Here is an 18,285-nt window from a genome sequence, read left to right as displayed (position 1 = left end):
CTCATCAAATTAATTCGAAACACAGAGAAGTGCTTCAAAACAATTTTTTCCATTTCTGTTGATTGACAAATTCATGAAAAAACTTATCTCTCCGATTAAATCGCCTGGAACAGATGAATAAACTGGCGTTTGATTCTGTAAAGCGGGATAACCGAGTGATTCCGATGTTCTCCGAGGAAATGCGATCGTCTTTCTCTCGAGCGCCTACTCACATGGAAAATGGTGGTGGAGCAGCAACGAAGTAACCGAAGCACCTATTCGCCATCGTTGATAGACGTAAAGCGAATGTATCGAACTGGGTGCGTCGAACATTGCCTCAATAGTGTTTATTATTGTGCTTAATGAATTGATAAATTGTGTTAGTTGGCAAGTGAAAGTGATCTGCGAACCTCTAAAGGTGAGTTTTTACCAAAAACCATACGATAAGGGACACAAATACGGAATTGAAGCGTTGGGCATTGGAGACCATCCGCTTTCAGTGTATAAACTATAATATGCGCATGCGCAAACGCGGGAACGATAATTTAACGTGTTGCGAGCCCTTTCAGCGGTTTTCACGTGGTTACTTGATAAAAATCCATTGACAAAATGATAATAATCATTGTCTTACGATTTCTACGAAAATTGTTCTTATTTTTTATCATAACTTTTTAACATTTTTTTTCTTAGAAAATTTAACAGTTTCGATTTGTTGCTGGGTAATTTAACCTTTCACCTGTATTTTTTACTACCGAGAAGTGGTTAAGGGGCTGTTATTAATATCTTTTATGGTGACTTGGAATTAGTTTAAGATTTATGGAAGACAGAATCACTTTACTTGGATTTTTAAGTTGTTTTTTCCATCTCTCACTAGGGCATTGCTGAGTTGTCTATTCATTGTGCGATGACGTTCATAAACGTTGTGAGTGAGATTTCGTAGGAGATAAACTATTTCGTTAGATAAAGAATATAAAAAATTGTGAAAAGTAGCATCTTGCGTGATCGAATTGATTTAATGTTTTTTTTAAATTTTTTTGGTATCTCTAAGTTTGGTATAGGCCACAATGGAGCATTTTCATTTAAATTTGTTCATTAAATTGTATAAGAATAATTTGTAAAAAAACGATACGTACGCAGGGTTGTTCAATGTTCATTTTACACAGGGTAAATATATTTTTGATCATTCGTTTTTCATCAAAAAAATTTTGAGTTCAATTATTTACACTTTCGGAAGCTGTAGTTTTATCGGTATAGTATCAATTTTGAGGTAGAATTGTGGATGTAGGTAAATTTATTACATTTCCGAACAAATGATTTTACCAGAAAACGCTCCTGATTATCAATAATCAATTTGCTCAGAAATTACCTTTGAATTTTTACTGAATTAATTTCAATTTTGATTTACAGCCACATGTTATACCATGGACAGTTGGATTTTGGAACACACATGATTTCATGGCTGAGACCACGGACAGTCTTGAATGTTATTTAATTGAATCCAAGTCAACTTAAAAGGTATAAATGGGCTCGTAAACAAATAAAAGAAACAGTTTTCGGAATCGTTTTTGATTGAACCAATTTAACAAAAAAGTGCGTAGCGTAAATAGGCGGCTCTAGATTAACTCATCCCTGACCCAAAACCTATTCCTCTTGGGTATTGACAATGAAAATGTTTTTTAAATTGCAATTTTTCAATTTTTTACAAATCTAATACGGCTGTTTTGTGAAATGAATGATCGCAAAAATTCAGAAAATGCTTTCATCCAGAAACAAAAATTGTAGTTTATTAATATATCATAAGTTTCAATGTGTATCATACAACAATATTTTTGCCCCTACGAATTTCATTTCCAAATAAGTTTCCGAATAAAAATAATTTTCATTTCTAAAACGATAAATCAATTGGGTTATATTACCGATATATCTGATAGTTTTCATTCCTTCCGTTGCATTCTATTAAGTATTGCATAATATACAATTATAAAATAAAATAAATTTCCGACATCCCAATCTATGTTTCCCTCTCATTCATAACGGGATTAGATATGTGTTTTTAATCTGAAAATTTTGGTCTTGATATTTTCTATCGCAAAAACTGAACGAAGTAGAGAAAAATAATAGAAATGAACAAATTAAGTTTGTTTAATCACATAATTATCTAATTAATTTGTCTGGTTTCCTATTTAGATCTGTATATATTTCTAGTAGATTTAAATTAATACGACAAAACATTTTGTAAACACTATTCGGAAGCTAGCCATCAATTTATTGATGGCAAAGGAAACATACCCACGCGATTCAATAACACTAGTCGTTTCGATGCTCCCTATGTATATCAATGAAAAGGTATATACCTGTTTTCACAATGTTTCCGATATATCTGCGAGTGTTCGTTTCTCCCAAAATATCGTTGTTTATTCTCTAGCATGGGCAAATATTGAAATATCAAATTAAAAGTCAGAATGAATATGCCCCTCAGGACGACAACAGTTCGAATTGCAAATAGGCTGAATCAGATGAGTAGTTCTGGAGATATGAGAATTTGTTTCAGAATTTTTTTTGCGAATATCTTCAAAACGAGTGGACTGATTTAATGTTGTTTTATACCAAAAATTGCTATATCTCAGCAATCACCGGAGCCATCGAGCCTAATCGACGCCTAATCGAAAGCAAAGATTAATGACGCCAATGATAAGTTGAAAATTCCAATTTTTAGTTACAAATTTTACCGGATTTATGTAGAAGATTCGAAAAAAACTCTTACCGATGGCGAATTTTGCAGCAGATACACACAGACATGATATAAAAAAGAAAGTTTTTTCGAGTTTCAGAAAATTCCACGTAATTTGCAATTAAAATTAGAGAATGGAAAAATCGGTCAAATACAAGGCTCCCATTCGGAAGCAATACTGAAATATTAAAAACACTAAGTGAATTTATAAATAGCCCCAACTCGAACAGATTTATTGCATTTATCTCCCTCAATTGTCGATATGTCACCAATCTCACAGTTTTTAGTAGTCCGTCGCCCTCAATTACTCTCTACGTCCCAGTCTAACTTTCTTCTTTTTTTAATGAAATCAACAAAACCTTTACAATTATTCAGAGAAAACATAGAGTCAACTTCCGGTTGTCCAATAGATTTTTGTGTCGGTAGGACTAGAAATTTCGATGTTATCCCACCAGCACTTATAAAAAAAATCCTTGTGAGGCAGCTTTCGGAAGTCTTTTCAGTGAACCAATCTTTTCATAGAATTAGACATCTGCCGTACGTAGTTTTCGATACTCCAAGTGGTTATTCCCTTTCTTTTTCTACTGCAAAACAAGCAAAACTCTTCTAATTATTTACAACAAGAAGTCTCAATGAATTCTTTTTCTTTTGCAGGGTCGAATAAACACGAAAGAGAAACATGTCATCAGCTCAAGTAGATCGTCCCACGAAAGTGGGTCAGGTGAACAAGAAAGACAATGAAAAATCACGCAAGCTTTTTCCGCAGTTCCACAAGAAGTATAAGCACGATGATTCTCGTCACTTCAAATTTGGACGTAAACGTTTACAAAGTTTTACCAGCAATGGTAAATTCTTTCCCCCATACAAGAGACGAAAGAAAGAAGGTGCTATCATACCACCGACCAAATTTTTGCTTGGTGGTAATATATGTGATCCCCTAAATTTAAACAGTATGCAAGACGAAGAGATAAATCGGGCCATGAACGCTGTTACTCCAAAATCAAGTCCCTTGCCCACCCCGAAACACCGAAAAGAAGCCATTGAAGTTATAATCCCACCTAACATCTGTGACCCTTTGAACTTGACAAACTGCAATGACAATGAGGAGTATGAGAAACAGTTAATATCGCCAACAAAGAAAGGCTCAAAGAGACGAAACAGAAAGAGAAAGCGAGCATCATCAGGTTCTGGTAAAGAAGATACAAACGAAAATTCAACTGAACCTAAAATAGAAGATCCACCCGCACCAGAGGCTGTTGTGGTAGCCGCAGAGATAGTAGCAGATAAGAAGATAATCCTACCGGAGATAGAAGTTCCAACAGTAGAGCCATCGAGCCCCACACCACCTCCACCTCCTCCAAAAGAGCCAAAAGTGGAAAGTCCAGTGAAAGACAAAAATAAACTGCGGCTAAAGGGTCTTGACGATATGAAGGACAAGCGATTGCGAAAAGTAGATGTCAAAGACAAGATAGTCAGCCCGGTGATTCCGCAACCGGGGGCTTGGAAACCCAGACTTCCCCACAGACCAAATCAGGATAAAAAAAAGAAACAACCCCTTCAGCTGCCCAATTTCAGGCAAAAGGACGCGAGATATCAGTATGGAAATTATGACAGATATTATGGGTACAGGAATCCACATCATGACGTTGATCCCAGACTGACTGTCTTTGCACAGAGGAAGGAGATGTTCTTTGGAAGAGATGTTCTCGATATTGGTTGTAATATTGGACATATTACGCTGTCGGTTGCTAGAGACTTTGCAGCTCACAGTGTCACGGGCATTGACATTGATCGGAAGTTGATTGGAATTGCAAGGAGGAATATTAAACATTACGTTAATTGCGTTAGATCACCTGCAAATAATGAGGAGACAGTCACCGAGTCGAGGGACTGCGATGCAAATTTTTTTCCCATGTCCATGCCCATCAACTATGGACCGATTGATGTTCCCGGATTCAGTAAAAATAAAGATCATAAGGGCTTTCCTTATAACGTCACATTTGTTCAGGTATGTTATTTTTATGTCAAACTATTTTTAAAACGAGATATTTGATCCTTACATGTTTAAGTATCCTCACCCATGTCCATAGTCAATTTCCTGGTGGATCGCTCGATGAGTACGCAATGGTTAGTCGATCGGGTGTCGACTTGAACACTTAGTCAACGGCCGGTCTATGAGCGAGTGCTGATCAATGGGTAATTGATTGCTACTCGATTTCAGTTCATGGCTCACCGATCGCCGGTCAATGGTCGATCGCTATTCCATTGGTAGTCGCCCGTCAGTCGATCAATTGAGCTGAGATCCATTAGTACTTGACAACTCCATCCCGCTACCGAGTGCGGCCTCAGGATTCGCTTCTTTCGTCATGATTTAAATGTCAACCTATGCAGAATGCTATGTAAACTTTTTCTGAAACTAACTTATCAGTGAAGTTTTCGATAAAACAAAATATACAGTATAAATAAGTTCAGTAATACGGAAAATCGTTTTTGCATACACCTGTCAGGAAAGTTCGTACATTGTTCTCTAATAGGCGAGAGGAAAGTGAGTACTTCCCAATCTCCGATGGGAATTTAAGACTTTCCGCCCTTGGTTGGGAGCACTTTACCACCCTAGGGCGCAAAGCCCTGCTTGCATTCCACCGACCTTCAGTCAGAAGCGAAGAAAGTATTAATAGCTATTACTGATACTACTACTGTGAAGTTCTTTAACTGAGCAGGGAATTGAAACATATATATTACATATATGTTATATAATTATATAAAGAAACATATATAATATATAACATGTTGTACACTCAAAAACCACCGATTCTCATTCAAGAAAGCCCCGTCCCATAGATTAACATCGCGCGAGTCAAAACATAATTATAGCAAATGAACGATCAATTCTATTTCACTTTTTAGACAACTGGAAAATTTTCTGGGCGAAACGGCTGAATATTTGTTTTTTTAGTGTCCCGGTATAATTTCATACACTCATTAGACTATGTAGAGAATCCCCGACTACGTACAGGTTCCAGCCCCTGGAAATCATCCGCGCTATGTAATCCATCCGGATGGATAGAGTGCTTGAGCATGGCATAGCATTTGTCCACTTCTGTGTCGTAGTACCAATCTCGTGTCGCTTCGTCTGTCCATTTATAGTGTTGAGGTCCCAGTGGAGGTCCCCTGAATTTTCGAGAATAAACCCCCTGCTGTTTCGCTGTTGTCCATTAGGCTGTCTAGTTGTAGGTGAAGTTTTGTATCCACTAGATTGTCAGGATCATTGCCAAAAAGGCGAGCGCGCAGTGGCCGATTGATCAGGAATCCTTTCCAATCTCTAGCCTTTTCAACAGGAAAGATGTGCGACTGATCCCCTGGAGAGAATTGTCTTTAAAACTCCGTCAGCAGCGGTGGAATATGAAAACTACTTTATAAGTTTATAATAAAACGAAAATTAGTAACTCAAACGATTCAGAACCTAAGAAACGAGTTTGAAATATCTCCTTTGAAAATAGCCTAAATTTAAAAGAAAAATGACGAAACTTTTGAATGACGGATGAGTTCCTATCAATCGACTTGTTCTACCGGAACAAATGATCGGTTTAGTGGAATATCAGTCAGCCCGTGGTCAACGTTACCTCTCTCATAATTCAATTACAATGAAGTCTCTGTTTGTTTATAAATCTCGGGTCCCCCTCGACGCCCACGTTAATTTTATTATTCAACGCGTAGCTTAACGCTTTTACGTCTTTTAAGTAACTCTAATTCTTTTTTCTTTCAAATTAGACGGCCTAGCGAAATTTCGTTGGACTGTATACATAATTCAAGGAAAATATGTGCAAAATAATTAATTAGATATGCTCACAGTTCAACAGTGTATTTCGAACAAGGGGAATTCCCCACTTCCTTAATTTTGTGTCCAATTGACAAGATTTTCCTACACTGGTGAATGACTATAAACATCATCCGGGAATTAATAACCTTTTGGTATTTTCAGGGCAACTATGTATTGGACGATGACACTTTATTGACGTCCGAGCAACCGCAGTTTGACGTAATCCTTTGCCTGTCCATAACAAAATGGATCCACTTAAATTTCGGTGATACTGGACTGAAACAGGCGTTCAAGCGGATGCATGCACAGCTGAGACCTGGTGGTGTGCTCATACTCGAGTCTCAAAGTTGGCCAAGTTATGGGAAAAAGAAAACATTAACCGTAAGTTATTTTTCATTATATGAACACGACCTTTCTCACGTAGAGACGGCCCGGAACGTAAGACGCGGGCTGAAATAAGCATCATTGTCTTAATAATCACTTTGGCAAAATAGTAATCCAGATGCATTTGAAGAATTTTTGTCTATTGGAATAGTTTTCTGTCTAATGTATAATGATCGGTATTTTTGAAAGGAGAAGAAGACAAATAAAAATTACGAAAAGGAAAAGGTTTAATGCTACTATGGAGGGGGAGAAAGGGGGGAGACAGAGAGATTCCGTGACGTTTAAAATTGATTTTTTGTCACTGCGACATTCTCAAGAATTATAATTCTGAATAAAAAAAAATAGAAAAAGCCGACAAAGTTTTCTCAAAGCCGTTGTAATTAATATTGAAAAATACGTCAAGAGGGGGAAATTAAAAGAGGCTGGTTACCATGACAAACAATTCCCATCGAAAATCAATATGGAGAAAAGGATAAAGTAATTAAAAATAATCTTTAAAAAGGCTGTCTCGCATTTCTATTGGTTAGGGAAATAAATGAAACGTCCGATTTCTCACATGATACCCCCAATAAATAATTTAGTTCAGTGCCGCTGACAACTAATTAATGTTTCCTGAAATTTATAAATGACAACTTGCCTTGTGACTTCTTCTTGTCACTAAAAACTATCATTTTCCAACTATCCTACCTCTACTGATTTTCTTATCTATTTCCAGGAGCGAATCTACAGGAATTATCACAGCATTGAATTCTTCCCTCAAAAATTCACTCAATACCTTCTCTCAGCCGAGGTTGGTTTCACAAAGTGCGAAGTTGTTTCGATTCCCCCTCACCCATCCAAAGGTTTTCAGCGTCCAATTCAGTTATTTACAAAGGCAGGAACAAGTCCAGCTCCAACAACATCGGTGAGATTCATTGGCAGACGAATTGAAAGGAGGAACACAGAGAGGCGTGCATTTGAACGTGATTTATTTCCACGTGAATATTCAAGATGTGGGAATTTATCGGAATTGAGTCAACGGAGTGTCGAGTCATTGAGTCAATACGATCAATTAGAGAATGTCTATGCACCCAGTACAACTCCGTGTTATGACACACCGAGTCATAATAATGACAGTCAGTCTGCATTTGAGCCTGAGAAGACATGTTACGCGGATGTTGGCATAAGGCCAAACGATCAGGAGGGAAAGGAGGGCTGCAAGAGAAAAATTAATGAGTCAGCGGGGAAGAGTGAGGATCCGAAGAGGGCGAAGAGAAATTGTCAATCCCCACAGTCCACTGGGCAAGAAACACCGGAGGAGAAAGAGAAACGAGAGGATGATACGAGTAAACATGAATTAACAACCGATAATACATAAATTATTCTTAATACTGGAAAATTGCTGATTTGGATTAATTGGATGCGCCGGAGAGGAGGATAATGAGGATTTCATTGCTGAGGATCATTTTTAAGTTTAGGTATAAGTTTGTTCTTTGTTTCAAAAGGAGGAAGGGGGACAGTAGCCACTAGGAAATGTGCAGCTAGTCGAAATTCATTTCCTGCATATTCTGGAGACATATTCATGATTAATTACAATTACGTATGGGGTTTTAGAAGAAAATCTGCATTGAAGGGCTGCGGGAGAACGAGTCGATTTGGTTTGAATGTCGTTTATTGCTCAATAGTTAGAGTTTTCAGATGTTATATTGATTTAGTGGAGGAACGAAATGAGTGAATATCCATTTTATATAATTTTAGATAAAGATCGGGGGGAAGATGGACAGTAGCAAAGTTTAGAAATTCCTGCAAATGGCGAAATTTTGTAGAAGTTTTTTGTAAAGCATAATATGAACATATGAGGGATTCTATGTTAAATAAGTTAATGCCTAACTTTCACCCCTTAAGAAGTTGATTGCCCTTTTTGTGATAGACGATCTAAAAAAATTATCCCGCCATCTTAATTACATATTTTTGGGATTTCATAGATACGATTTTTTCGTGTTTATTTGGTTCTTTTCTTTGCCTGGAGTTCTGTTCAGTAAATTTCTTCAATGATGTGTTAATATGTTCCATTTTATGTAATTTGTTGGGGAATTTCGCATACTTTTTTTCAATCCCCAGTGCTTACAGTACTCAATTCAAGCGAAGATCAACTCGAACAGCCTGAATTTTGAAAATCATTTTGCTTTTTATTTTTCACATGTTTTTTCCAGTAACTCTTCTAATCAGAATATTTTGAGCGTTTTTCATCCAAATTTGCAAAAGTTTAGGAAAATAAAATGAAAAATAAAATAGATATACCAGAATAAAGCGAATTTTATCAGTTACACAATGGCTTAAACAATTACATTGATCAAAAAATTATAAAGGACGAAACAAATAAAGCTGGACCTTCTTTCGAAAACTCACCTTTTTTTTGAAAATTGAGTATTACGAGTATTGGGAAAAAAATATTCTAAATCTTATTCTAGGTAGTAGAAAATGGACCGTTTTTATATTTCAATGCAAATCTGATGAACTGAACTAGACAACAAAAAAAACTAAAGCTCCAACTTGAGATGTCCAATAAAGTTGAAGGGAATTAAAATGTAGTTTTTTCTGGAGCCGTAGAGACAACGAAAATCAATTCGTAGGAAAGTGAATGTCAACCGCTGACTTGTTTGGCAGAGAATGGCTCATATGTAGAACGAAATCAGTAAAATCCCTGCATTTTTCTCCTACAATAAAGTATTTTAACGAGTACTGAAATGAATACGAAGTATTTAATTTGAGAATTGTTGCCTTCCAAGTATTACAATTGCGGAGGAATACGGAAATTTTGGTCCACATATCTTGAAAGTTTTATTTCGTTGATCTCGAAGACAAAAATTTATATAACAACTTTTACCTTAATATCTTCAGTCGAACGTTCTGGAATAGGAGTTTTTCAAAATGAATTTGTTATCCAGACTCATTTCGTTTTATCATTATGTTAATAAACAGCTTAATTATCTTTTTGCTGATAGGGGTCAAAGAGTATTTTTGTCAGAAATTTTCAGTGCTGAAACCTTACGGCCTCTTCCTGAAAACTCTCATTAGGGCATTAATCGCATTATCAATCTGTATTGTTTTAATCGGTTCATTCCTACGTCAAAAGGCACTAAATAGGTATCTTAATTTTCCGAGGACATGAATCTGAAATAATTTCTATAATGGAGTGAAACTTGTGTTTTCAATTTATTGTAAGCCATCTTCATAGCTATTTAGAAAAAAGAGACATCACATCACACAATGATTCCGTAATACAAAAATTTCATAATAATATCGTTCGTATTGATGAAAGATGGCTTCATTATAGTTTTGCAGTGAAATTTCTAATCGCTTGATAAAAAGATTTGATAAGAAATACATGCCACCGATATGGTTTTGAATTGTTATCGGGAAAGAACAGTACTTGGACATATCAATTTGGTCTTCTAAATCGCCCAGATGAGATGAGAAATTGCGGAGCTGCAGAAAATTAATTGAACGGTTGAATGTTCCAATAAGTTCATCTACAGGGATTCCATTAACGAAATTCGAATAGTTGGATATGAAGACTCGACAAAAATATTAAGCACTAATATGATTTTCAAGGTGAATGCCCTAGTAGCTGAACGCACAAATAGGACATCAATTTTTTGATGAAAAAAAGAACATTGCTTTGAACATATAATTTAGTCTTCTGTTCAGCTACTGTCCCAGAGATAGGTAGGAGGACATTCGCATTACCCATTAAAAAAAATCCATTTTGTCATAGCTGATCTAATTTTTTATTTTTTTTTTTAACTAATGGAGAAACATGAAATGAAAATTTATAGTAATTATGACAAATTAGTTTGCACTTGCGTTCACGAAATTAAGTAAAGCAATATCTTTCTATAGATGAGTTCTTATGGGGTTGGTTTTCAAACTGATCCTTTATAAACTATCAGACTGTAAAAATAGATATAGAAATGAAAATAAAGAGCAGTGTGAAAACATTACTGAATGCCATTGTTAAATAATATTCTGGAGTACGCTAGCAAATGATGTTAAGGTTTATAAACTGGAAACTTTATTGTATGTCCTTTCAGGATCATCCGCTACATGTAGTAGATTGAATTTTGTTTTCAGTATTAAGGGAAGCCGCACTGGAGTCTTAAGGACTGAAACCTTCACCTATCGTGCTGGTAAGTTTATTCTTGCGGTTTTTAAATGAAAAACTAATGGACGAAGAGTACATTTTGATTTTTTTATTGATCACGAGAAGCTTAAATGGAATGGAGTCCTCAATCGATGAAGTAAAACTTTGGATGACAATGAGCTTTGGAAACTTTTTTTATATCCGGAATTTGTCACTATTTTCTTAAAATTCAGTCAGTTGAAAAATTTTAAACATTTGACATTTTAAAATACATAATCAGTGATTGTTCTATGAATTATAAAAGGTTCCTTGAATTATTTTTAGAAAATATAATGAAGAATATGGATAAAATTTGGCAAATGGCAAATCTATGGTTCAATGATTTACTGGATATTTCAATTAGAAAAAAATTTCCAATTTTTTCATTTTCCGCAAATTTGAGGACAAAATCGAAAGCGTAATAATAGCGATTTTGAAAAACCTTCATTTTTCCTTTAGTTCATTTATGCATATATTCTATGTCTGTAAACTCAATTCATTATCATAATAATATAGTAAATTAATTTTTTCTTACGTTTTCTATTAAAAATACAGGAATAATCTCATCAGCACGATAAAGGAAGGCCTCACGAGTTTGTCAATTCTTTGCGGTTCCTCTCAAAGACACGACTTTCCTCAGTTGGAAAAATAATACATTTCAGGATTTTATTGATTTTCACTCGTTATTTCCCTCAATGTAGATAGTAACGTTTTTGTATTTTTTATTACTGGAGCTCATTGAGAGCCCCAATCGTGTAGTCATAAAAATGTTACTATTTCTTTGAGATTCAGAGATGCTCCTCGAAAATTCAGTCAAAAGATTAATTCGATTACATCGGTTTATTGCCTTGTGAATAATGATTTTGAACGTTTCGTTCAATAATGAGTGAAAATGACGCACTGTATGAATAATGCGTACAATTTCCTTCAAAATATTTCAATTTGAATTTGGTACGTGGATCTGGCAATGCATTACAGGAGTGCCTGAAAGATGGCAATAAAAAAAACTAAAATTAAAAATTGTAAAATGACGTAAATCAGGTAAAAAATAAATAATAAAAAGAGAAAAAATTACGTTAATGTATTGTGCCTACGACGTTCTTTATTATGGCGATAACCGAGCACGTCGCATTTCTAAATGGGCTGCTCGATCCAAGACTGACCTTTTGGCTTTACGTGATTACAAAATGCTGAAAAACTAAAATTAATAACAAGAATTAGAAAGAAATGAGAATGAAACAATGCGGATACGAAATAGGGCGTTCAATTGCTTAGATTAAATACAATGTTTATAATGTATGTATGATAATAGTAATAATGAGTGAGATAAATGTTTATTGGCATTGGTGCGAGACAACTTTACTTCTTTGAGTGAATATTGAAGGATTACGTCATCTTCTTCCATTCTTCAACGAGTTTTAATATTAATGAGTCGTACATTTCTCCTAGAAATTATTTTACAAAATGAAAAATCCATTTTGGAACATTTGAAGAGGAATATTAAATATTAAAAAATACAGGTTAGTCATTTAAACTATTGGATCAATATCCATAATCGAAACAAATGGAACATAAGAGTCACCGGAGTAAAAGGCAAAAATCTAGGTATAATAAGTTGAAAGAACTTTGAGCTATATAGGATAACTGTAAATTTCTGTATTTTTAGAAACCTAATATATTGTTTCATACTTGTTATTTATTTTTTAACAGGTCTTTGTAATTTTGTTGGGAACCGTATGAAGTGATCGAGATATGAATAAGATAAGAGTATTATACACCCAATTTAATTTTGAATACTGAATGTGTGCGATACCATTGCTGGTATTTTTAGTCTGTGAAGTTTATAATAAATTTCGTTATTGGATAGAATTGAAAATTTCTTCATCAGACAGCATAAAATATTTTGAACAGTCACGATTACAAAATAGTTGAAAATCTAGACGTGATCAAAGAGAATTCACATTTGCTATTGAACTTTAGTTAGAATAGCACTAAATTGGAAATATATCGAGGGAAGATTTCGAGAAAATATGTCAGCCAGAAGAGACAAATTACAGAAAATGAGAATTACCCGGGAAAATTGTGAAGATGCATTGAATTTTGCATTATTCTTATTTGTTGATAATTTCCATTTGGTTGTGTTTGCTTTTCTTCATGAGTAGCACACTTCAACTCCGAGCGCAAACATGTTAATCGCCGCTTTGAATCAACAATGAAATTAAGAAAGAAATATAGGTTTAAGGGAAAGGATAATAAGGAAAGTTACCAGACAATTCATACCATGTAAAAAGGTGAAGAACACAGCAGCGTAATAAAGAATCGATTTGAATCAAACATAATTCTTGCAGTTGATCATTTCCATATTATATAATATAATTTTATAATTGCTGGTATCAGAGCGACTTCTAACGGAAAATTTCCATTTGAGATTGGATAGCCTCGATTAGGCACATCCTCGAAAGAAATATACCAATGGGAGCTCGTCGTCCTTTGACCTCAGATCCGACAAATTGCATAAACGAAGCTAGAGGACAACAGAACGAATAACATGAACTTAAAATGAAAAAATCTAGAGAACAATAGTTGTGGAGAGAGTAGAAGGTGCGGAAGGAAGTGAACCCGATGAGTATTGTTCAAAGAAAGAAAAGAAATCAAAACTAAAATCTACTAGCACTATCGTGACCACAAGCGCGATGTTAACGATTGTTTTTTCTTTTTCCTGTTTTTGCTCATCAGTATTCTTATCCAACTGAGAATTAATATTTGTGAAACCAATGCATCTCAGTCAATCAACTATTTAATTTCAATATTATTCGATAGACTTACGATTTTATTTGGACGTTAAATTGAGATTCTATTCAGAGGGACAATAACCCTTAATTAATTATGTCCCTTAATTTTACTTTAGCTTTGATTTTTTTGCATCCAATTACAAACCATTTACCATCGTCTCCCGCTTGATTTTCGAGCCGTAATGTGCATTAAAGCATTGAGCTTGCAGTATCCTAATTGAGTCAGTAATTCGAAGTCGGGAAACGAAGTCTCAAGTCAAGTAATCCCACAATTAAGACGAAAAATGTAGCGAAACGGCTTTGTTAGTGAATTACGAAATTGCCCTGTCACCTTATCATTTGTCTCCTCCCCCTTCGTTTGTTGAAATAATAAATGGAGCAAAATGGGTTGTTTACAAGGATATAAACCCGACCTCCGCTTTGATCAATTACAAAGAACGTGCGGGAAAATCATTTTGTTACTGATTTATCGAATCCCCCTTCCCCTCTCGTCGTCTTCATTCATTACGGAGTAGTATAGAGGCAAAATGGGTACGTTTAACATTCCCAAAATGCTATTTATTCATTGTTTATTCAATAAGTTAAGTATCGTCCCACTCTCCTCGGCGGGTTTATGCGCGTGCGTGCTCCTTCGCAAGAATATTTTTCAAATGAATCGATATCACATGAAAAATCCTTGATAACCTTATAACAATTGACTATTTATCACCGACAAACAATTCTGGATGTATTGACAATTTTGATTTTGACCGTCAACTAAAAAATGGGAAATGGTTTGCCATTTTTTTCCTATAAAAGTTTTTAGTTTATAATAAAATAAATATTTATTATCAATTAGATTTAAACAGATAATAACGATCTGCAACGTGCGTTCAAATCACCTAAAATAATTAATTAATTAATTTTCAATTATGGACTATTACGCATTTGGAGTAATCGTCTGAAGACTGAAACAATTGGATGGGGAAGACTCGATCATATGATTCCCTTTAACTGATTTTCCCTACGATATTAATTTTCCAAATTGAAAAACCATTCTCACTATTATTTCCAAATAGTTTCACATCTATTACAGTTATGTTTTTCTATTTTTCTCAATTTTCGCCAAGTATACAATCTAACGGTTTTAATTATTCATAAATAACCGTGTGGTTTCCAAATGTTGAAACCCCTTTTGTAAAATTTCCCAATTGTTTTCCTAATTATATCCTTAATTATATTTTCAAAATACGTAATTAGTTCGTCAAGTATACGGTGATGTAACTCAACCCATTGGCACCGACATCGTCGCCACGGCAACTCCCCCACCATTCCATGAAACGCGCTATTCGCCCATTTTCAAACCTTCACCCTGCCGAACGTAAAACCCCGGGATAATTCAGGTGGACGCCACCAGCCTTTCATGCTGGTAAGGTATTTACCGCACTATGACTAAAAACCCGTGTATCTCACCTGTTTCACAACCTGCGTGACGTAGCTCCCTCAATGGATCACGTGACCAGCCTATAGCTTTCGAAAGGTGGAACAGAAGTCTCGCTCTCAGCGGCAAACACCGAGTGGAAGTGGAGGCAACAAACGATTCTCTGGGCTTGTAGAAGTGCACCCAAGTCAAACCGCACCCACCGTAAACTACGGTTGTGAGTCCTCACCAGGAATTACCGTCCGCCACGTAGATTTTTTATAACGGATATCGATCCCCCAGGATTTTTCATACCCCAAATTCTCATTTCATCTACTTCGTGGATTGAATTCAATGAATTTATCATTACAACTCCAATGAAATTACACAACAGTGATATAATCTCGTGTGGTATAGTGTATTTGTTTAATCAAGAGCTAGTGAAATTCCGTACGATAAATCGCTGAAAGTGAAGTTTGTCTCGATACAAAACTGAAGTGAAATAGTATTACAAATTGCAATATGTGAAATGTATTTTCACGACGGTGGAACGATCGTTATATTCAGACTGGGGTTGTTGCACTGATATGTGATACATTGTTTATAATTTACCTCTATTAGAGATAACAAAATTGAGTGGTAATATTTGTCAGTGTGTTTCGGGTTAAAATGCATTCACTATGGTTTTTAATAGTGGTTACAATAGTGCGATGCCAGGACGAAGTGTCGACAGATACGCCGTCGATTTATTACACTGAACCATTGATTCCCACGGATGACGCCAAACATGTTACGGAATTATCGGGGGGCCACATTATCGGTGGTCAACGGATTTTGGAGAAATCCAAAAGTCCTTATATTCTACGAGAGGATCTTTACGTCGATCGCGAGGGCGAACTTGTTATTGAACCCGGTGTTGAGATCCGGTTTACTCCGATGATCGGTATCACTGTTCGAGGTATCATCACTGCCAAGGTAATAATGTCTAATGATTTTTTCCATTTCGCGAGAGATAGTGGCGGGGGGGGGGGGAGGGGTGGAAATTCTTGACAGTTAAAATAGTTAGTGCTATCGCGAGTTTTGCAGTTTCGGGGTGAAGGGGGGATTTTATTGAAATGGTGTTTATGAAGGAAGAATCCCAGGTAGGAAATGCCAATGTCCACGAAACGGGCCAGGTCTGGCACGAGACTGGCTTGCCAGATCTGGGCCACCAAGCTTGGCCCGAGGCATGGCCAGACCGGCAAAGAGCATGGCTTGCCAGGCTTGGGTCACTAAGCTTGGCCCGTGGTATGGCCAGACTGGCAAAGAGCACGGTTTGCCGGGCTTGGGCAACCACGCTTGACCCGAGGTATGGCCAGACTGGTAAAGAGCATGGCTTGCCAGGCTTGGGTCACCAAGCTTGCCCCGAGACATGGCCAGGCAGACAAGGGGCATGGTTTGCCAGGCTTGGGTCCCATATGGAACAGCATTCCAAAAATTGAATTCTCATGGGGAATGTTCCTTCACTAAATTTTTCGTCCTTTGATTCTCCTTCTTCCGAAGGTACCATTATTTCTTCTGAACATACTATTTCAGGGGAAAATATGCGTGGATATCACCGTATACCACACATTCTATGACAACAGCCCGTAAGATGGCGTGTTGAGTAGTCTGATTGTGGCAGTAGACATGAGTGTCGTGTGCGGCAATTTATTATTTTAATATTACTCTTTTACTATTGTAATATGTCTCAGAGTTCATATTCACGGGTTAAAAAATACAGACATTTTCATCAACTGAAGAAAAAAGAATCTGTAAACGTAGAAGGCGCTAAAGAAAAAACTCCGGATTACAGTGAACGCAATAATGCCGATGAGGAAGAGGTTAGTTTGCCAACAGCCAATGAAATAACTATCCGTAGTGGATCTATTGTGGATCAAATTAGTGGAGATGTCGATGTTCGACATCTCGATGATAATGCTAGTGCTTGTGGTGATAGTTGGTCGGGTGGTGATGGTGATTGTGGCTCGTATAAGCATCTTAATGATTGCATCAGTGAATCCAATAGCAGCGTTGGAGACAGGGATGAACCAATTCTTGGGGGCTCAGGTTGTGATGGTGATTCAGATGACATTGACAATGATTTCAACAAAGTATTCACTGACAGCATTGGAGACAAGAATACACAAACTCTGGACAAATTGGAACCGCGGGGAATGGAGCAAAAAATTAATCAATGGGCAGTGAAATTCAGAAGAGCTACAACAGCAGAAGCAATCGATGAATTGTTAGCCATTTTAAGAAGTGAAGGTTACACATCAATACCCAAGACTACACGGCAGCTTTTGCAAACTCCCCATTGCAGACACCTAACAACCATGAGAGGAGTTCATGAGATTCCAGGTGAATTCATTTATTTGGGAATCGCCTCGGGACTCAGAAAAATAATTTCAACTCAAATTTATCGAGAAAACGACATTTCTCTTCTGGTTCATATTGACGGTATGCAGGTATACCGGAATGCTAAGAAGGAAATTTGGCCAATTTCAATAAAAATACAGCATCCAAATTACACTACCAAACCCTTTGCTGCCGCGATTTATTGTGGGGATGGGAAACCATTATCAGCCACAGAATTCATGACTGATTTTGTTGAAGAGGCCAATGAACTCCAAGAAAATGGTTTGCGCATTGATGACAAGGTTTTTGAGGTGAAAATTGTAGCAATAGTGGCTGATTCGCCAGCTCGAGCATTCATTTGCTGCCACAAAGCTCCTGGAGCCTTCTATGCCTGTGGAAGGTGTTTCACCAAGGGCATTACAGTAGGTTGTGGAAGACGAGGAAAACGCATATATCCAGTGACCAATGCAAATTTACGCACTAAAGTATCCTACGAGACGCGAGTTCAACCAGAACATCATTATGAAGGTTCTGTGTCCCCGCTGCTCTCTTTGGATAGATTCGATCTGACAAAACAAGTGCCATTAGATTTAATGCATTTATTCTATTCTGGTAATATGAAATGGCTGCTGGATAAAT

The 18,285-nt window shown here is 36.4% G+C and overlaps 2 protein-coding genes and 1 long non-coding RNA gene across 7 annotated transcripts in view; 2 read left to right on the top strand and 1 right to left on the bottom strand.

The window, feature by feature from the left end:
• The first annotated feature begins 240 nt into the window (after positions 1–240).
• On the top strand, positions 241–10,897 carry LOC135161669 (7SK snRNA methylphosphate capping enzyme-like). Of its 2 annotated transcripts, XM_064119443.1 has the most exons (5): positions 241–397; positions 1,387–1,494; positions 3,365–4,718; positions 6,693–6,911; positions 7,630–10,897. In XM_064119443.1, exons 3-5 carry the CDS (start codon positions 3,390–3,392, stop codon positions 8,269–8,271), a joined length of 2,190 nt encoding a protein of 729 aa, XP_063975513.1. In that variant the 5' UTR covers positions 241–397; positions 1,387–1,494; positions 3,365–3,389; the 3' UTR covers positions 8,272–10,897. The 2 variants fall into 2 exon arrangements, with proteins under 2 accessions (XP_063975513.1, XP_063975514.1); XM_064119444.1 differs by lacking the exon at positions 1,387–1,494 and having other exon boundaries at positions 245–397.
• On the bottom strand, positions 10,559–15,446 carry LOC135161674 (uncharacterized). Its single transcript, XR_010298844.1, has 2 exons — positions 15,321–15,446; positions 10,559–12,274 (listed from the first exon to the last, which is right to left on the bottom strand). It is a non-coding gene; the product is annotated as an uncharacterized LOC135161674 (long non-coding RNA).
• A 481-nt stretch (positions 15,447–15,927) lies between these two features.
• LOC135161667 (protein bark beetle) overlaps positions 15,928–18,285 on the top strand; it is a 33,511-nt gene continuing 31,153 nt past the window's right edge. For all 4 annotated transcript variants that reach the window (XM_064119438.1, XM_064119435.1, XM_064119437.1 and 1 more), the window contains exon 1: positions 15,928–16,242. In XM_064119438.1, coding sequence (XP_063975508.1) covers positions 15,937–16,242 — 306 coding nt within the window. In that variant the 5' untranslated portion in view covers positions 15,928–15,936. The remainder of the gene's footprint in view (positions 16,243–18,285) is intronic.

This window comes from Diachasmimorpha longicaudata, chromosome 4 (assembly GCF_034640455.1).
Source record: "Diachasmimorpha longicaudata isolate KC_UGA_2023 chromosome 4, iyDiaLong2, whole genome shotgun sequence".
NCBI classification, from domain to species: domain Eukaryota; kingdom Metazoa; phylum Arthropoda; class Insecta; order Hymenoptera; family Braconidae; genus Diachasmimorpha; species Diachasmimorpha longicaudata.
This window is presented reverse-complemented; position numbering and strand designations above follow the sequence as displayed.